Genomic DNA, 20,685 nt, shown 5'->3' with positions numbered 1-20,685 from the left:
AACCATGACGATTCTACAACAAACCGTTTAAATCAGGATTGATATGGTTGCATCAGTCCAGAAACTCTATATAAACATTGGTGCTTTTAATTTACTTTGAAAATAAGGAAGTCCATCTTGTGGCTTCAAAGTAAGGTTGTTAAATGGTCTGTGCTTGTACTCAGGAGAGAGGGAAAAGGACAACATTTGAAGAACCAATCAAGCACCGTTTTCGTTTCCAACATTGCGAAATTGTGGCCAATGCAAGCTCTTGGGCCTGTTCCGAAGGCGAGCAAGGCATTCGGATGTTTTGCAGCTTGGGAGAGTCCATTCATGAACCTCAATGGATTGATCTGATTAGCATCCTGTCCCCAGTATTCCTTACTCCTATGGATCGAGACGACAGGAATTGTTACATATAAACCTTTTGGAATCATCAAATTCCCTAGTTTTGTATCTTGTGATGCTTCTCTGATCAAACCTAGCTATTTCTGGACAGTAAAGTCTCAAAGTTTCAAGAATAACCATATTCACCTACAAACATTATATCCAAGATTTTAGTCCTTTTGACAATATGATTACATTGCAATTGCTATAACAAAACTATATGACAACTTACCAAGGCTAACCTGGTCAACAATATTTCAGCATTTGGAATTCCCATCCATGTTCAACTTGGAGGTGGTCACTCCTGACCAGCAAAAAAGAACGTCTTGCACTCCTCTATGATTTCATCCATGTTCAACTTGGGACTAATCTTCGTTGCCAGTTTCTATGACCTGCCTTAGCGTATTCTTCACTTTCCTGTCTCGCTTCCACACCTGAATGTTTGACGGGTTAGGAAGATATCTGAAAGGAACAAAGAAGAGATAGAGTATGATTAAATAAACAATGAAAAAAACAGACTGATCACTTGTCTCAAGGAAGTGGCAAAATTTAACAAAATGAGCATCTGGGATAAGAGAATTATTTGAGAAGGGCAATTACAGGCTGCCAGGGATAAAAATGTGTTTCCTTAAAGCAACACAACATTTTTGAAGTTCTTTTTGTGCTTTAGAGGCTCCTTTCCCTTGAACACAGCTACTGCCAAAGGCAGTATGGGCTATTATATCAGCAGTAAGCGTTTGAAATTGCTCATTCATGTCTATCTTTTTATATTCATCCTTGGTGATTACACTCCGGTTTTTCCATTTGTCGGTCTACACGCTGCCATTCTCCCTTGTCATTACCAGCCAGGTCCAGAAACAAAAGGCATGAAAACTAATTATATTTAGTAGTTTATGAGAATTTAAGAAAAAAGGGCATGGCATGGCCGAGTTTATAAAACCTTTCCTTTTTTCCAGAATGACACTGAAAATCAAATTGATCAAACTCAGTTCAAAGAAGAAGAAGAAGAAGAAGAAAAGCAATACCTTGAGCTTGTCCATGGAAAAGCCGTTATTAAGGATTGTTCTGTGTCTAGCCCAGTCCAGCGCATTAAGTAGAACCAATCCTTTACCCAGGAGTGTGTCTATTGGGTATCTCATACTGGGCTTGATGTAGAGACCTAATTTATTTGATAGTACTTGCTTGGCTAGCTCGGGGTCTGCAATGGTGATAATCGGAAACGGCCCATGCCAAAACAAAAGCGTCTCTCCTGTAGTGTGAAAGAGTTAATAACTAAAAATGGTACGAATTAAACTGAATATAACCCCTTTTTGTAGAAAAAAAAGATGAAGAAAAACACAAACTTGTTCTTCAGACCTAGCCATGATCTTGATGCAAATCAAGATTTTGAAAACTACTACTCCTCGATGGATCCCAAAAGACTCCGTAGCTAGAACTAAAACCAACGGGAGGAAAAGCGAAAAAATGATTAACTAGCCGTATTGAGATGACCATTTGTGATAGTGTGGGAGAACTTTCTGGGTTCGTGTCATTAGATTTTGTATCTAGAGACAATATCATCCGCCACTTTCTTCAGCTTCTTTATTTTCCCAAGAGACACGAAAAGGACCGAGCAGGGTGGTGGTCCTTTAATCCCCTGTTTTTTTAAAGCTTTTGGTCAAGGAATAAGGCCTCCACAAGACAATCCTACATATTTGCAAAATCTTCGTAAATAGAACAACTCCCAAAGCAACCACAGCAACGCCTAGATAACCCATCTGAGAAGTTGGCTGGGAGTGTTAAATGAGTTCAGGGTATTATATACAAAACCTCTCTCTCTTTTTCTAATTTTATGGTTAAATATGTATAGGATGAATCATCAGCTGATGCATCATGCACGAGTTCTGAATGCATCATATCAATATAAAAAATATGTCCTTAACAATACCGAAGAAAGGATTTAATTTTCATTAATATACAATTTACTGTTAAATAAACAAACCTTTTATTACATAATTACAAATAAAATACTAGTCTCGCTAAAACTTTATAAACGGGGTGATTTTCTATTAGCATTTTATGAGTCGAGATTCTTTTATATTCTTCTCTTTTACATAACATACTAGTTTACATGTAAGTGTTTTATTACTAGTGGATCAAGTTTTTTTTTAACATAACAAAATAATATTTAAGTTATAAAAAACTATTTGATATTATTATTAAACTTGACTTACCGAATTAACTTTGAAACTCCCGTTCTAACTCCTTGCTTAGTATAAATTTAAAATTAAATTACATGAGAGATGTTCATACATAACTCAGTTAACTTGATCAATTTAAAAACAACCCAATCTATAAAAAAATAATTAAGGATAAAATTAAAAAAATAAATTAAATTAACAGAAAAATCAATGGGAGAAGTGGGAATTGAATTGAGTAGAAACAGATTCAGTGTCATCAGTGAAGGAATTCTTAAGAAAAGAAGTCCTCGATTAGGACGACGAAATAATGGCAACAGCCCGATACAAGGCATTTAGTGGGCAAAGATCAGACTGGGAACCCAAATTCTTGTTCTGGAGAGATTTAATCATCAAAATAACAATATCCCTTATTGCTCAATAAAAAAAAATACAAAAAAGCCTTAACGCATCACCACAGAATATCTGCACGCGACTTTTGGGTGTCGATTGCGGGCTTTTCTGGCTGACAAACACTACAATCTACGGTGGCGTTGGGAGCCTCTCACCAAGATTTTTATGATGGATGGGCGTGTGTCAGCGGAAAACATGAGTTGTGGCTCCGGATGCTTCTTCTTTTTTTTATATAAATATCTTTTTACTTTCATAAAATATAAAAATGTTTTTTAATTTATTTTTTATATTTAATTTAGTTCTTTTCCTTTTATTTTTTTCATTTTTTTATTTTTTTCATTAATTTTTTCTTCAATTTAATTCCTCATCACTTGATTTTATTTTATTTTTATATCAATTTTATTTTTATATTTTAATTATTATTTATGTATCTTTTAAAAAAAAATTCATCTCCAATTTGATCTCTATTTTTTTATTGTTATTTAATTTTATTTTTATCTTTTTTTATTATTATTTTTCCATTAATTTAGTCCCTCATTATTTATTTTCATTTTATTTTTGTAACAAATTGAGTCTACATTCTTTTAATTGTTATTTATTTGTTATTTATCTTTTTTTTCTAATTGAGTTGTGTTTTCAATTTCATCCCTTAGTGTTAGATTTTGATTTTTTTTTGTTGGATTTTTTTATTCTTTTAATTGCTATTTATTTTATTTTAGATCTTTTTTTATTGTTTCCTACTCCTAATTTCATCCTTTAGTATTTCTCTTTACTTTATTATTTTTTAGGGTTTCTCTTCTATAGCGTTAATCCTGGGCTTATGACAAAAGTCGTGAGTTTCAGTAATTGACATGGGTTGATTTCACTTTTTTTTTAGATTCTTTTCAAAAAAAAAATTTCAATCTTATCCTTCAATGTTTGATTTACTTGGAATTGATTTTCATACTTTGTTTCTTTTCTGTCTACGAGGTTATCCTAATCATAATGCTCATGGTCATAGAGTTAACAGGTTAACCTGAAATAATTTAGATAAATTTTTTACTATTGCTTTTTTTAATATATTTTTTTAATTTTTCCTTTCAATATTGAATTGTTTGATAATTGAGCTTTATTGTTTTATTCATTTTGCTTTCAACAAGGTTGCCCTAGTATTACAACTGCATCATAAATTTAGCATGCTAACCTGGTTGGGCTCTAATTGTTTTTTTTATTTTCAATTTTTTTATCGGTTTATTTTATTATCATTGCATTTTTTTATTTCATGTTAATCAAATCATATAATCTTATTAAATCTAGTCAAGTTGATGACTTAAATATCAGTTTTTTCTTTTGGAATCACTTACATTGCCTTAACATCTTTTTTTGTAGTGAAAAAAATTCAGGTTAGCCGGCAATGTAGCACAAATCACCTATCTAATAAGAACTAATTGATGAGAGAAAATCATTGTTCTCCTCCTCACATCTAATGAACAATAACATTTTTTTATTTTCTATTTTTGTTTTCTTTTTCTTTTTTTCTTTTTTCTTTTTTTCTTTTTTTTTTTCATTTTCATTTTTAAACATTGAGTATATTGGGAATTAAATTTTTTTATTTTTTTTAATTTTTTTTATATGGGATTATCATAGTTTTAGAAAAACATTACGGCATTGGGTTGGTGCTCAGTTTTACGATCATTAATTTTTTTCTATCATATTATTAAATAAAAAAGGTCCATCTATTATGTTGTTAAATAAAAAATGGTTTTGAAAAAAATATTATTATTATGAATTGAGTTTTATGATTTATTTAGAATTACTTTTTGTGAGATTATTTGATCTTAAAAAAATGTACTGACTTGGGTTGAAGCTCGGTTTTCAAGCATCTATTTTTTTTATCATATTATTAAATAATCGTGGTCTCAAAAAAACATCATGGTATTGAGTTGGTGCTTAGTTTTGCAAGTGTTTATTTTTTTATCATATAATTAAATAAAAATAGTTTAAAATAAAAAATATTAAACTCAATGGAGTTCATGATCCAGGTTGCGGGTTTGACAGGTTGACCCGGGTTGATTCAACGTGTCGCCATCTTAATAATTTTTTTTAAAAAAAATATCATCTTGAAAATATTTTTAAAGTCAAGCCATGGTTTTACCAGTTGTCCGAGTTTGCTTTAATCGGTCAAGTTTATTAGGTTATGTCAGGGTAACTCCTATACAATTTAATTTGAGACTTGAGCTAGGTAAGGAGTATAATCAAGAGGTTTCAAGTTTAATTTATTGAGTTAGGTTTAATAACATTGTTAAAGAGTTTTTTATGGTTTAGGCATTTGTTTTTTACATGTAATGAAATTTTAATCTCACTGTAATATAGCAATATAGCGCAAGGAATCATCTAATCTCTATTTAAGCATGCTAAACTATGCAAGTTTATATATAAAACCACACTAGATTCTTATTGAGTTGGTTAAAAAACCATCATGATAACATGACATAGCAAGGCTAGTGGAAATTAAATGTTTTGCACATTCAGATGGAGATATGTCACAAGCAAACTACATGGATGACATAGCAAATGTTTTTGTAGACTGACAGGACAAGTTTAAATCCAAAAAAAGATGTTTGGTTGTGTTAGATCAGAATAATAACTAAAAAAGGCTATAACATAATATTCAACTATTGGATTAGGATGAAATTTTTACAGGAGATTCTTGAGACCTAATTCATAAATGACCAACATTTTTTGTCATCTACTATCTAAATATTTTGAAATTAGATTTAAAAGATCCTATTTGAGCTAATTTTGTTGTTTTTCTTTGACATTTCCAGATTTATTATTTTTTTTGGATATTATATAATTTTTTTTTATGCTTTCAAATTTTGATTTTGTTTACTAGAAGAGATAGATTTTCTAGTCTATTTAAAAGATTTGTAAATCTTTTTATGATGTGAACTACTCAATTTATTTTTAGAGAATAAAAATGCAAATTTAGAATTTATACTTGCTAACTTTTTTAGTCAACAAAATTTTATTTTTCTATGATTCTTTGTTTGTCTTTTTAGCTTTTGCCCGCATTACAACAATCATCCGGATAACAACAATAATGTGATTACATGAGCAACCATGCATTTAATTATATAAGAGCATTAAATTAAGAAATTCAATTTCATTAGAAAATTAAAATCAATCGAGATTATCATTTTTCATTAAATAAAAAAAACATTTTAAGTTCAAAATTAATATTTAAGCCATCTATTTGATTAAAATAACCTTATTCGGAGGTGGCATGAAGGATAATCTTGACCGAGGTTAACAGGACAATAATAATACAAATGCCATTAATAAAAGGATATATATATATATATATATATATATATATATATATATATATATATAAGGCAATTTGGAACTATAAAGATGTATATGTTAATTCACAGTTGATGCCATTAATTCATTTCCTCCAATAATGAAACTGAAAGCACGTCAAGCCTGGACTCGATGCTTGTACAATCCAAACTAGCTAGAAGCTACGCCTCCATTGCTTATCATTTGCGAGCTGATGTATTGGCGTGAATAATATCCTTTGAACTTGGAAAGACAGCTGAGCGCATAAATTCCAGAGGAGTACTGGCCACTCCAGACATGGCCGGCATCGGAACAGATGAGTGTGTGGAATGCCCTCCGATGTTCAAAGGAAAGAATGGCGCTTGTGATACCGACATGGGTAGCATCTGACCAGCTGGTAGCCTAAACATGCCTGAAGCTGGGAATGTTGCTGGACTGCATCCAACACCCATTTGCATTAATCTCGTATCCATCCCCACACCCATAGGAGAAAATTGAGCTAATAGTGGTGCATGTATATGTTGCATTCCTGTTGGTAACATCATTAGAGGCATACAAAGCCTAGTTCCCATCGACATCATCTGCCCCAAGACACACAGTTAGGATTACAACTACATATATGTGTAAGATTATTATGATCATGTGCATGTCTCATGTGTGTCAAAAACTGAAAGTAAGGAAATATATACCTGTACTTGAAGCTGAAGGGATTTTAGGTAGTCTATTGCCTCACCAAGCATAGAAGCTTTATCCACCTGACAACCACAGGTAGAAGAGCAAAACCAAAAAAAAAAAATTAAGAAAAAGATTATGAAAGAGAACATATATATTTATTAAGTTTTGGATGAAAATAGTGCCAACCTTATTTGAATTGGGTATTAGATCTTGTAATGCACGCATCTTCTTGTTGATCTTATCTCTTCTCTTCTGCACGTACGCACACATAAATGCATAAAAGCTAATTAGATTTGTCAAAGGATATCAGCTTATTGATTTAATTATCAAATCAATGACATCACTAACCCTTTCAGACAGATTATGGATTTCTGTTGCTCGCCTTCTCTTGGAACCTGCACTCCCTCGAGTAGGTACTTGTTCTTCTTCCTCAAGATCCTGGGTCATTTGTCAAACATGAATTTTGTCAGAATAAGAAGGAAATGAAACACGGAAAAGGTAGACAAGTTCTACTAATTCACGCACATCGCTTGAATACGCTGTCCCCTCTGTGTCTTCATATTGCCTTTCTAGAGAAGATGTTGGATCATTTGAAGCTCCTCGTGAGCATATTGAACTAGTTGCAGTCAGTTGATCTATAGATTTTCCTCTATCAGGCTTCCCCTTTATTGTTTTTTCCGCGGAGCCTGAGGTTGAACCGAAAACCCGATCGCAGCACCTCTTACTGGTAGTGGCATAGTTATGGAGAACAGCTTCAGATAGCTCATCTGGGGGTGACGCTTCTGCAGACCTGTCAATTGGTCCCATAGGAACTATCTGACTTGCCAATAGATATTGTTGGTCATTGAAATATTTAAAAACTTTTGAAGCATAAGTCGGCACCATCTGTCCCGACTCAACAAGATTTCTACAACCTGCTGGAGGCTCGTCAGTGTTGCTTTTCAGTTGCTGGAGTCTTGATGATCCAGGACCGCTTGTCGGTCTTGTTGCATTACTGCCGTGATTAGGTTTAGGAAGAGCTGGCCTTAAAATGTGGGACAAGTTCTGCAACCTCGAGTGGTTGTCAGATCCAGAATCCACCTGCTGCAGCTTTGAATTGGGCAATCCATGGAATAGTGGAGCTGAAGCTTTGTGTTGCTCCAAGAAAGACTGATATAGCTGACCATTACTAGCTGTTGTAAGCTGAGGAACTTCAGCTGGAAACTCGGACGCATTCCCCGGTCGCCAATTTGCATCTTTATACCCCGGAACAACATGGGCGTCCGTGATATTCTTCTCATAAATGTTATTTTCATTATTTTCCAAGAGCATATTGAGATTAGTTTCACATAATTCAGAGAATAACTCAGGATGGTGATCGTCTTGCGAAGATTTGTCACGCTTGGCGAGTTCTCTATCATCTATCAAAGGAAAGTCGCCCAAGATAGAATCCCCAGTTCCTAACCTTGGCCTCTTTGTAGTGTAGCCATCACTATTATTCTCGACTTCACTAACATTTTTTATAGGATGAGGAGTGTAACTGGTGCATGAGCTACTAGTACTGGGCAATTCTCGCATAAGAACCTGACCATTTTCCCACACCAATTCCATATGCCCGCGATCATCCCTGCATTTAAATTAAAATAACCTGTCAAACAACGCATCCAAGAAAAAATGTCTCCAAGAAACAGGATGTACCAAGTTGGTTTAAAGAATAGCATACATGGAAGCTAAACTAGCCAAGCGGGTCGTCCAGAACAGGATTGATTCTGGTCAGGTTGTCTCTTATGATACTGGCTGAGGGTAAAACTTTATGGAGAGGACAGACTCAACAACGAGGACATCAAAGCAGTATTACTTTTATAGAGTTATTCGTTCTCTCTCTCTTTCTTTTTTATATTTTTGAAGAGAGTATCAAGAAAGAAACAACAACGACGGTGGACAAGAAGATCTCGAGCAGACTCTGTGATAGGATATCTTGAGATTAATCAACCGAAAGGATAACTCCACATGGTCCAATTCCAATTTATACACTGGACTGCGTTATCCCTGTTAACAGCTGGTCCATCTTCAACCACTTGAATCATGAAAGGCGATCGAGAGTTACTGTGAAAAAAAATAAAAAAAACATCAAAATCATGGTCTCAATTTAAAACGGAAACTACGACAACACCCTTCTTAATGGAAGATTCTTTGGTGGCCAAGTGAGATTCTAGCATTCACAGAAAACATGTGTACATAATCTAACCACGTCTCCAATGGACTATGGTGCGGAAGGTCAGCGTCCAAGACCAGAAGCTGGACCCACTTGCTGCTCTAAATAGTAAATACAAAGAAGGACCTACTAATTTGTTAGCTCGTGTGAGCCAAGAAGTTAACTGGGGCTGTGGCATTTGGAGCCATATTTTTTTTTATCTGTTTACATGATCAGGACTCCAGACTTTGTAACTGTACCAGCTCTAGAATATCTGGACCAGTTTCCATCTCACCTCATGAAGATATTCGCATCGAGGTTTTCTAGATATGGTAACTGTGCCCACTTTACGCTGGGGGTATCATTTCAAACGTCAACTAACAAGGCTTCTGCCTTGTAGATACATTTTTAAATTTGTTAATTAAAAAAATATAATGAATTTAAAATTATATAAATTAATAAATTGTAAAGAGAGTTGTAAACGATAATTAAAATAACATAGTGGGAAGTTGAACTCGTTAATAATAAGCAAAAAATAATACATACAAATATTTAATAAGAAATGGAATAGAAAAAAAAAAGCATTGGCAACACAATAATTTCTAAAACTAGTTTTTATTTAATTAAAATAAATATTCAAAAGAATTTCAACGATTAAAATTATAAATAAAAAGTATTTATTTAGTCAAAATTCTTTGTTTTAGTTTTGGACGAAACATTTTCTTTATTAAGAACATGATTTTTGGATCTCTAAAACCTAAATTTCAATTTATTTTACCCAAAACAAATCCTAAAAATACTATATAAATCTCAATAACTTCATCTTCAACCACAAAACAATCTTTAATCAATCTAAAAGTAAAAAGTCAAACAAAAAATAATAATAATAAATTTAGGACTCTAATGTACTTTTTTGACATGGTTGAAGGACAAATTTATTATCATTAAACCCCCATCTCTTAACAAACATTCATTAACATTAATATCTATCTCTTGTGATTGGAATGTGGCGGACCCATTCACTCTCTCATCTTTTTTTTCAATGACTTTATCTTTCTACGCTTAATAATCAAGTACTAAAATGTGAAGGAAATGAAGTTTTAGAGTCAAAATGTAAAAACCTATAACTACAGGGACTGAAAATGTAAAAATAGAAACTTTAAGGATGAAATTGAACCTTTGTGAAAACTTCAAGGACTAAATTGAACTTTTTCTCAACATTTATGGCCATGGAGAGAAAAATTAAGTTTTATGGCTAAAAATAAACATATAAAACTATAGGGGATGGAAATAAATTTTTTAAAAAGATTTAGGGATGTGATTGAACTTTTTATCATTGTATGTATTTTCAAAAAAGTGTTATTGCTCTCATTTAATGAAAATTATAAAAATACCACCATTCATTGTTATTTAAAGAAGGATACCTATATTTTAGCTATAATCCCAAATCTTAAAAAGCAATAAAGAACACAATTTCACCACACTTTCAGCCAAAGTTCCAGAAGTCAGAATACACAAGATTTAACAATATGTTTAAGCCAAATTTCTAGAAATTAAAAAAAAAACCCATAATTTTCACCATAATTTTAGCATTCAAACTTGTCAAACCACACTACCCAAATTCTCCTAATCACCAAGACAATAAAAATCATAGCCAACACATTGTCAAATTTGACCAATAAACACTCACTAACATCATTAACATGTCATCATCGATCTACATCAACTACTATTACACTTTCACCTTGGTTCTAACTCTCTATAGTAGCATTAAAGGTTAGTTTAATACCGAACTTATCTTTAAAAATGGTATCGAGTTCTTTAATTGATATATTTAGATCAACACTCATTCTAGTTAGTTAAAGGTTGGTTTCTATCTTTTTTATATTATTTTTCTATGTTTCAGTTAGTATTAGAGCCCAATAATTTCCAGTTGTTAGTTATTATATGTTATTGAATAATAATGGTTGGAAGAGATGGTCGCAAAACAACATGTGTTTAGGTAGGAGGGGATGAGGAGGTCCCCTTTCAAAGAAAAAAACATTTTAGAAATTCATGAAAGAAGAAATGAAGAGACAAATCACAGAATTGACCCGATAGTTGGTGGAGAAAAGAAGCCTAAAGAATTGTGATGAGAGTGATTACGGATATATGACTAACTTTGAAAAACTATTTTAGAGGTGAGAGCATAGAAGACATCATCTTGTTCGAGATGAGTATCATAGAAATTTATGATTTTGTATAAAGATTTATGAGTTCACGGGTTCCTTACAAACAGAGAAGTTTATCAATTAATTGAATGAAATTGAGAAGATTTTCGAGTACATGGAAGTTCTAGGATAGATAAGGTTAAAGCTAATTACCATCATATTAAAAAAGCAAGATTTTGTTTGGTGAGAGAAATTGAAAAGGTCTAGAGAAAAATAGAAAAAAACAAAAGATTAATGATTAAGAGAAGATGAATGAGCTTTTTTTTTCATTTGGATAAACTCAAACTTTGTAATGACCCCATACTTTAAGACAATGTAGGAGAAATTTTAATGAATGCATTGCCAAATTCTACTAGAATGATTGTCAGAAATAAAAGAGTTGTTGTTACTAAGCACCTATATGGATTGCAGCGATCCATCAAAGACATGTTGTATTTGCGATCCTTATCGATAATTTTAGAAGTCTATCAAAAGATTTTTGAGTATAAATAAATAATATTTTACTAAAATAACTAATTGAGGTTTATTTTAATTTAACAAGAATAATAAAAAAATATGTCAATAAATAAAAATCATACGTTCAACCTGAATCAGTAGGTAAACAAACTGAAAAGTTAGGGTTCAAATTTTAGACTTAAAAAGAAACATATAGTATCGGCACTTAAAAAAGATGGAGTGGTTGTTAAAAGTAAGAATAAAAATATATATATTGTTTTTAAAAAGAAGGAAGCTTAAATTATATATAAGCTACCTCCATTCACACATCTTGAATTTATTTATTTTTTCCAACCCAAAAACTATACCGTGATGTATTTGGCAATAAAACATGAGTTGTATATTTTTTTATAAAATGTTAAGAAATCATAAAAAACTGATCAAAATATCATTCTCCATTAAAATCATAAATATATTTTGCAACTGATTGTAATATAAAAAACACTATTTATCTATTTTGCAATCCGATCAAAATATCATTCTCTCCTTGTTCAAGAATTTTTGTAGCGTCTTGATGATTGACTTGTGTGGTTTTTCTTTTATTTTTTTAGAAGTGAAAAGTGCCAGCATATAATTGAAGAACACCCACTTCAATTTTCATTTTCTAAATGAAAGCCGAGGAGGAGACTTCGCCAAAGCCTTTATATTGGTTGTTCGAACACTCACTTTCATCATCCCTTGCTTGAATTGGAGGAAGCGCAATGTTTGCAAGGAAACTTCGATGATGAAAACGACACCACTAGAACCACGACATGTGCCCACTCCAGGAATTTAAGATGTCCTCGTGGCGCAAGTGTCCTCTTACGAGAATAGGCATTTTCACGGGCGGCCCCATAGGGCCCATACCCAACATCCACTTCAAGTGGGACCTACCACCCCCTGCTGGCTGCTGCTACTCATTCTCGATCAACGTTCTTTCAAGTTTGACAAAAGAAAAAAAGAAGGCAGGAGGCAGATTAAAATTAAAAAAAGGTTGCACTTCACGTGCACCCGCGTGCCCATTCACGTGCATCGTTGTTTTTCTGTCTGGGGTCCGTACCTTTTCCCCTCCCTAAGCACCGACTGACTGGCGACGTAACAAAATCAGAGCCAATCCAATCCAACAATCAGATAAGGATTGCTTGCCAATAAAAACACAGATTACATGCAATAATAATGAGAGCATGCAGCAGCCCCCACCATCAAAGCATGGAGCGGTGCACATAGCAACACCACCCATTTCTCTCTCTTTCATTCTTCGATCGCCAAATCTCAAAAATATCCTTAATTAAATCCGTGTCTTTTGTTTTGTTTTGTTTTGTTTTTGTGAAAACTATATCCATCTCTTTACTGGGTTCTAAAATGTCAAAATGACAATCCTCATCCTCCACGTTCTGTCATATCATACACCTTATAGCCATGGAATTTCATGGCTGCTAGAATGGCTATGCGTGAAATATTTATAGAATTGTGGTTCATCCCAGCAAGGCATGTCAATCCTGTCTTGAAGCTCATTTTGCACAAGACATGGCTTGCTGGTCAGTTGAATGCTGGATAATTGAGGGTGTCTCCCAGAAGCCAATCCATTGAATCTCTTGTAACGGACCGCCGATCTTTAACAAGTTTTTTAATTTCTTTTTCTTTTTTTCCCTTTCTAGAAGGCGCTGTGGAAAGATAAAGAGGCTATTATGAACTCTGCTTGTAATAAGTGCACATGTAAGCAAATTGACAAGAAAGACTAGCAGGGGCCTCCTAGAGCAACTTATAGCAACATTGTCATGTTCATTTCTAGTGAAACATGTTCTATGCATGCAGTGACATAGACTGTAACCTTGGACTCGCCTTGATTCGTTCCCATGCACTACTATGCTCTACCTTCTCAGGAATGAAAATACTGGAACAGTGAAACATACTTTTACCATGATGGACTGCTTTAACTCATCAGAAGGCAGCTCGAGGAAGAAAGGCATATCAAACTATCTAATCTGTTGTTGGCTATTAAATGAATAATCTCACTATTGTTTACTATAAAGCCAAACTGCAACACCGTGGACACGTGACTCAAAATTACATGCCACAAGGCACAAGGAGTTGGCTGTAACGACATTTAAGGCATGATCCCAGCGCAGTTCTGAAATGAATGTCAGATTCCACAGAATGATGTGCAGTTTTGTAACCTGGGAAAAGGTAACCTCAACCTCTAGGAGACTCTATCATAAAAGTCCTCAGCCTCTTCCTAACACTGGTCTCCGTGCAAAGTCTCCATCTCTTTAGCCATCATGAACGTCAACTTAGGCCACCCTCATTCAAGCCCTTGCCTACATTCAAGCCCTTGCCTACAACATACTTCAACTGGAGCATTTTTTCCCTTGCTGACTGCAATGAATGAATGACAGGAAATGTTCAAATTAGCTTCATAAGCTTTCTTTCAATTATTGACTACAACAAACTGTTTTTTTTTTTTTGGCCTTTTTAACGGGCATAACCCTAGATGCATAAAGGCATAACCTTCAATAGGCCAAAACTTGAGAAATCTCTAGGTGTAATTATGAACTTTAAAGGTTCAAGCACTAATAGATTAATGGTGCATGACAAACACTAGTTCATAAGCTTTTGGATGGGCTGGACGGGCAAGCGCACCCAAGAATGTGAATTCTCTTGCCACCATCTCAAAATTAAATGCCATACCAACAGATGCGACAGAACAGCCCATATCTACACGGGCAAAGGCCGCTGAGCATGCAATACAGTTATCATGAAAAATAAACCCAGAATCCAGATGGTAGGAAATGCTGGCAATCATATTTCCTTAAATAGAAGCAGACTTGCCTTGTGCACAGCTGTGATTCTTCTTTGTGCATCATCTAGCTGTGTCTTCACTGTTTCTTCCGCTTGCATCAGAAGCTTCTGGTGTGATGCTTCTGCGATATATGGACATATTCAATGAATAAAAAACTGAGTATTTCAGAGTTTGCATATACGATAGTTGATACATCTTAATCCAACTCTGTTTCTGTTGTTACCAGACTGGGATCCATTAGTGTATCATAGAAAGACTTAGATCAAGCTAAATGGCATTTAGATACTTCCATGTTGTGTCAAAACTAAAGTCATACAACCACAACAAATAAAAGCGTTGCAGATAAAGTAGCTTTATCAATTCAAAATGATAAATCGATATTGTGGGCACTTATTTACTTTCCTGTCGAGGTCTAAAGCGCAAAAGAGATAGTGCATATGACTGTCGTTAATCTTCCACTTACATACCACTACCTAGATGGTCGAGCACGTCAATCAAAGAATTGCCCTGAGATGTTTCTATCCCCAAATCATTTACACCAAATGAAAACTATGCAAGCCAACAATTAATTTATGTCGGATATACAAGTAACCAATTAAAAACTTTTATGTAATGTTAAAGACGTCAGTTAAAAAAGTTTGGAAGTTGTGATCAACTTGAAACTTATCACAGACCCAGTACAAGCATCATGACGTCCAAACTCACATGCTTGTATATGTACCTCAGAAGTTAAAAGTATTAATAAAAACGAAGGAATAGTGTGAAAGCAATCAAACACATTCAATACCGTATTTATTAATAAATTTACTCGCTATAACATATGCTGCCATACTTTGCTTTTTCACAGTTCCTTTGAAGTCAATCTGGTGCAATTCTAGTCCTTCAAGAGTGATTTTACACTCCTGGAGATGCTGGTAAATATCTTGTTTGAATTTATCGTGTATCAATTTTAGCTGTTCTTGTTGTTCTGCGCACAGGAAAAAAAAATGTAATTAGAACACCAGCTATTCAAGCTTCAGCAAGAAGAAAAATCTAAGACAAGGAATTGATCCAACATAACAGCTTGACGACCCTTGAAAAGTTAAGGCACAGTGAGACTGGTTAGAATTTATCAAATCCACAGAACCTTTATTTAAAGAAACATGCATGCCTGGTATGGATCTGCATGTGTTGCCAAAACCTATATTTATAAACTACCAATTCATAAACAGTGACAAGGGGAACTGAGATACAAAAGATTTCATGAGAAACAATACCAAGTCATTAATACAGAAATGAAGAAACGGGTGGTGCTAAGCAAGGTTTGAATACTATTAAAAGGGATTATTGGATATTATAAAATGCGTATTTACACTGCAGAATAGATGGCTAATGGCAGTTCAAAAATGTGTTAGGTCAACCATAAAAAAGAAAAAAATACACCATCATATTCAATAATCAAAAGGGAAAGATATGCTTGACTGCAATGACACTTTGATAAATTAAAATTGCAGTAGATAGTCAAGAAAGTTCATGGAGCCATTCGGTAGCGATAAAATTCATTACCTTCAAATCTAGACTCCAGCCGTTTTCTTTTTGATTTACTAACACTTGACAGCTTCCCCCTGAAATATTATCAAGATTAGACCTAATAACTGACTTTCACAATTAGAAAACCAATTAATTTCAAAAACGCACAGATCTGTTTGGATTTGTGACTCAATATTCTGCAACTGTAGATGCATCTTCTCTGAGACAGACGTCAAAATATCAGAGGATTTCTTTCCAGTCTCCAACTTCATTTTCTTTCGGAAGTTTTCTAAAGCCATGACAAATAGCAAGATGACCCTGAAACATGATTAAGTCCAAAATCAAGCAAATATTATAACGTAACGGTATTTAATAGTTCGGATCCAAACTAGAAATTTCTCGTTTGTCTTAAGTATAGAAAGGAATACCTTTCTAGTTCATCCCCTTGGTTTTGTTCTGAAATCTCAGGAGTCAACTCAGTTTCAACAATGCCTAAGAATTTATTTTACAGAGAGAAAACGAATTAAAAAGGCAGATGATGGCAGTAACTCTGTGGACATGAAGCAGTAAGTGTTACTAAGTTATAGGCAATGCCTGTTGGAGAGGGCGGGGTGGGACTAAATACTCTCACTTTTTCACCTTTGTGGTTGCAGAACCTTTTAGTTGGATGAAGCATGAACTTTGATTTTTCAGCTGTTGCAGTTTCTGTAGAGCAGTTTTCTTCTTCCCTACGACCTGCGCATCATGATTAAGGGGGTGATAAAAAAAGGAAAAATAAAGAAAATAATGTGTGGGAACAACATAGAATGATAGTACCTGGTGAACATTCTATGACAAGTATAGAAGAGAAATAAAATAGTCGTTACCCTTAACAAGAGGTGAACCATCTTCGGAGCTCTCAGAGTATCCACATTCAGGAGATGATTCAGAAAGACCACCTTCCACGTCTCTTTTCCCCTTAACAGGTAATGTTTTGTTGGGTGGGGAATCCATAAGTTCTGCTGCAATATCCTGAAGTCCAATAAGGAAAGGCAAAGGCAAAATGAAACAAAACTTGACTAGGCATCAGGAACCTGATAGTAAGCTACCGTATTGAAGTGCTCAAAATACTTAAGGATACAGGTGATTCTGTTTGAATATTTGAGGCAAAACAACCTGCATTTGAATTCCTGAGAGTCCAGAAGCTATGGATTTTTCCCACAGTAAAGCTTCTCATTGCTTGTTCAGGGCTGGCAAAAACATGCTTTCTCTGATCAGATTTTGGCATTGAGCTTGGGAAGGAACTTAAGGTAGGGGAATTGATTTTGAATGTTGGACTCTGGAAATCATCCCGTGGGTTGACAGTACTATTTGAGGAGGGAGTATCAAAGTTTTCTTGTTGATCCCCATGTTCAGGTGCTGCTGGGCTGTTAAAATCCTTCTGTTGATCAGTCATGTGTGTCCACGGGGACTGATGGGAATCTTCCCTTCCAGATTGATGGGAATATCGTTCTTGGTTTCTATTCTTCAGTTCGAGGTGCTCTCTCTTGTTCCTAGGAGAATCATGAAAATTTCCAATTTTATTGCTAAGTGAAAATGTTTTCTCAACAGAGAACGATGCTTCCCTTGCAGATTGATTGGAATCTCTTTCTTTGTTTCCATTCTTTGGTTCACGGCACTCTCTCTTATTCTGAAGAGAACAGTGAATATTTCCCTTTTTATTGCTAAGAGAAGATGTTTTCTCAGCAGGGAGTGATCTTTCACTCTTGTGAATTCCTTCCTGAATCTTATCTGCATTGTAGTCTTCACTGACGTGAGTCTTACATGGTTCGATGCCGCAACTCTTTATCTGGCCCTTCTTCATTGTAGACATTGAGGAGCCACCATTGACAGCAACATTTTGTTTTCCAGGCAATCGTTCTTCAAAGGAGAAGACATTCTTCTCTTTAAGTTTTTGTCTGTAACTGGAGGATGGACCAACTTTATTTTTCTCTGGTTTCTGTTTGGTTGAAGCTCTCTTTCGGGTCAAAGAACGAGTCACTGGTCTCTTCATAGTATGATTGGGACTTTCAGAATCAGTTTCTATGGTATCTGGGCTCTGTCTAGGCTTGACAACCACATCATCTGCTTGGTTAAGAATTTGCTCCGGATTTAAATTATTGGCACCAATCTGATGAGCCTGAGAATTAGATGGCTGAATTTTTTGTGAAGAAACGTTTCCCAATATCTCCCATAGTTTCATTTTCAAAGTTTCAGTTCTCTCTTCCGTTTTATCATCTGTTGCCACTTTATCCGGCATAGAGCCTTCTTGTGCAGTTGCAAATGTAAATTCCTCTCCTGGCTGTGAGTTTCTATCCTCTCCTCCCTTACTTTTGTATGTGAATCCACCAAACTTCTCCTTTCCATCACCAGAATGTGAATTTGATGTATGTTTGGCAAAAAACTCTACTGAATGTGTTACAGGCACATTCTTTGCTGTGCTAATCCTGTTCCTCCTCCCAGTAGAGCGTGGTAAGCTGGAAGTTCCTACAGCGTGAAGAACACCCTCAGAAATTGGTGATTTTTGGTGAAAGGATCTTGTAGTGGTCCAAGGGGAAGGGACCCGCCCAGGAGTTTCAGTTTGTTTCCCTTTAGTGGTAGCATCAATGGCACCTTTTCCCTTTTTTTTGCTTTCAACTGAACTTTCTTTCTTAGAATTTACCCTTTCTATGTTTGGTACTGCAGCTTCATCTTCCTTCGTGCCTCCGGATCTTTTCTTTGGCAATGAGTCAATCAGAATTCCAATCGAAATCTTTCTAGATTGGCTAGATGGATGATAATTGCTGCCAAAACTGCGACAGTTGCTCATTTGATCCTGAAATGTGCATTTATAAGACGTCAAATATCTAACTTTCACGAGACTTCATCAAGTTGCAATGGGTGACATCAACTAATTCGAATTCCATCCCCTGAATATCATTTATGGAGTTAAATATAATTCAAGGGTAATCCATGACCTAATAAAATTTCACCAAGGTGCACGCCACAGAGATCCAAATGAAATCTAGCCATGACCAGCGACATGCAGCTGAATATGCCAAATAATGCAAAATTAAATTATTCATCTTATAAGACTTTATGATCAGATAACTCCATTGGTGTCATAAAACAATCACTTAGCTTTCACTCCAACAAATAATAAAGTGCACTATAAACATAGACAAAAGGCTTTAGCTAATTAGCAGAAATCATGTTGAAACCCTTTCCATTAGCAGTATATCCTAAGAATCACGTATTCAGCACTTACATCTTGTAATTTATGTCCCGTATCAACCTCCATCATGTTGCTTCAGCCAAGCAGGTATGAAATGTATACCACAAGAAATCTGCAGCCAAAATAACAAGAAAATCATTCAAACAGAGAAATAACTTCAGGACCATGAAAAGAAAATCCATAAAGCTAATTTTAATCTGTGAAACCCGAAAAAAATAAATAAGAACTGGAGCAGTAAAATTTATGCAAAATCCACATAATCCTCCACTCAGATCAGCATTTTATTTGATATGAAAAATAAATACATTACTCCGCACAAGATTGTAAGCTCCGGTTTCCTCGTCAACAAAAGAGGGTGAAAATCAAAAGTGAAAGTTTAGGAAATTTTCGAAGTGACAAATTCACTTCACTGTTGATACAAGCAGATCTAAAACCAACACAAATTTCAGGGAATGAGCACTTAAGATCAAATATCACTAAACCCTAATAATCTACTATTCAAATTCACTTTAAAATGTAATAAATTACATAATTCAATTTCAAGCGCACGAAACCTCGAAAGAATTAATCACTAAATGTAAACAGATTAAGACAGTGAAATTCGAGAAAAAAAGAAAACAGGTATAATTAATCGTATATTTAGAACTCCGTACAGTAAAAGCAGATCATCAGTTGATATAATTAAAAGAGAAACTAAGAAAGATTGAAAAGGACGGGAGAGCTGGATTTAAGCTTTTGAATTGAAATTTTACTAGAGTAATAAGAGGAATCGCTTACAGATTATTTGGCGGTGATGATCTCTGGGCTCAATTTTATTTTATTTTTAAAAAACCAAGAGAATCGCGGAGAAGTGAGATGTAGTGAAGAGACAGTTTGAGAGAAAATTTTAAATTTTGGTGATTTCGAAATAACTATGTTGCTGGTACGAGGCGGGAAATGAAAAGGTGTCTTGATGAATCTTAAACGGCCTGCTCATTCTAAATTGTTTGGGAGGCGTATCGCGCACATATGTTGGTCAATAGACAACAATGCCCCTATATGGTATTATTATCAAAACAAAGCTACATTCATAAAATATTATTTGTTTTTTCTGTGTTTTTTCTTCAATATTATATTATTTTTAGAATTATGATTTATAATTTTTTTTATTTTTTTTGAATTATATATCTATCTCATAGATTTAATTTTTTCTTTTTGATTTTAACTTACAATATTAAATTTATTAAGAATGAAACTTCATGATTTTTTTTATTTGTTTTTTTATGAATTTATCTTGATTTTATAATCTTGGTTACAAATTTAACGGTTAACTTATAGATTTAGTTTTTTTTTCAATTTCAACTTATAATATT

At 34.3% G+C, this 20,685-nt stretch overlaps 2 protein-coding genes and 1 pseudogene across 3 annotated transcripts; all 3 read right to left on the bottom strand.

Annotated features, from left to right (window-relative positions):
- Positions 1-66: 66 nt before the first annotated feature.
- On the bottom strand, positions 67-2,123 carry LOC133682984 (cytochrome P450 709B1-like; annotated as a pseudogene).
- A 4,194-nt stretch (positions 2,124-6,317) lies between these two features.
- LOC133681646 (transcription factor PIF3-like) lies at positions 6,318-9,025 on the bottom strand. Its single transcript, XM_062104738.1, has 6 exons — positions 8,638-9,025; positions 7,461-8,541; positions 7,284-7,373; positions 7,122-7,187; positions 6,950-7,015; positions 6,318-6,841 (listed from the first exon to the last, which is right to left on the bottom strand). Coding segments are annotated over exons 1-6 (1,686 nt in total). The 5' UTR covers positions 8,640-9,025; the 3' UTR covers positions 6,318-6,460.
- Positions 9,026-13,554: 4,529 nt separating this feature from the next.
- Positions 13,555-20,285, bottom strand: LOC133682231 (meiosis-specific protein ASY3-like). 2 transcript variants are annotated; one of them, XM_062105517.1, is made up of 10 exons: positions 20,111-20,285; positions 19,367-19,445; positions 17,222-18,934; positions 16,968-17,112; positions 16,741-16,836; positions 16,530-16,593; positions 16,270-16,419; positions 16,138-16,196; positions 15,425-15,559; positions 13,555-14,713 (listed from the first exon to the last, which is right to left on the bottom strand). In XM_062105517.1, exons 2-10 carry the CDS (start codon positions 19,400-19,402, stop codon positions 14,592-14,594), a joined length of 2,520 nt encoding a protein of 839 aa, XP_061961501.1. In that variant the 5' UTR covers positions 19,403-19,445; positions 20,111-20,285; the 3' UTR covers positions 13,555-14,591. The 2 variants fall into 2 exon arrangements, with proteins under 2 accessions (XP_061961501.1, XP_061961500.1); XM_062105516.1 differs by having other exon boundaries at positions 16,696-16,836; positions 20,111-20,284.
- Positions 20,286-20,685: the final 400 nt, after the last annotated feature.

The sequence above is a fragment of the Populus nigra genome, chromosome 2 (assembly GCF_951802175.1).
Source record: "Populus nigra chromosome 2, ddPopNigr1.1, whole genome shotgun sequence".
Lineage (NCBI taxonomy): Eukaryota > Viridiplantae > Streptophyta > Magnoliopsida > Malpighiales > Salicaceae > Populus > Populus nigra.
Note: the sequence above shows the minus strand (reverse complement) of the source record. Positions and strands in the feature narration are given on the sequence as shown.

Excerpts from the sequence above, each read along its gene's own strand:
- LOC133681646 (XM_062104738.1), bottom strand. Across the intron at positions 7,374-7,460 it reads GGACAGCGTATTCAAGCGAT|GATCTTGAGGAAGAAGAACA; the intron begins GTGCGTGAATTA and ends CAAATGACCCAG. Across the intron at positions 6,842-6,949 it reads CCCTTCAGCTTCAAGTACAG|ATGATGTCGATGGGAACTAG; the intron begins GTATATATTTCC and ends GTCTTGGGGCAG.
- LOC133682231 (XM_062105516.1), bottom strand. The coding sequence starts at position 19,402 with ATGATGGAGGTTGATACGGGACATAAATTACAAGAT. Across the intron at positions 16,837-16,967 it reads TGGTTCACCTCTTGTTAAGG|GTCGTAGGGAAGAAGAAAAC; the intron begins GTAACGACTATT and ends CATGATGCGCAG. Across the intron at positions 14,714-15,424 it reads AGGAACTGTGAAAAAGCAAA|AAGCATCACACCAGAAGCTT; the intron begins GTATGGCAGCAT and ends CATATATCGCAG.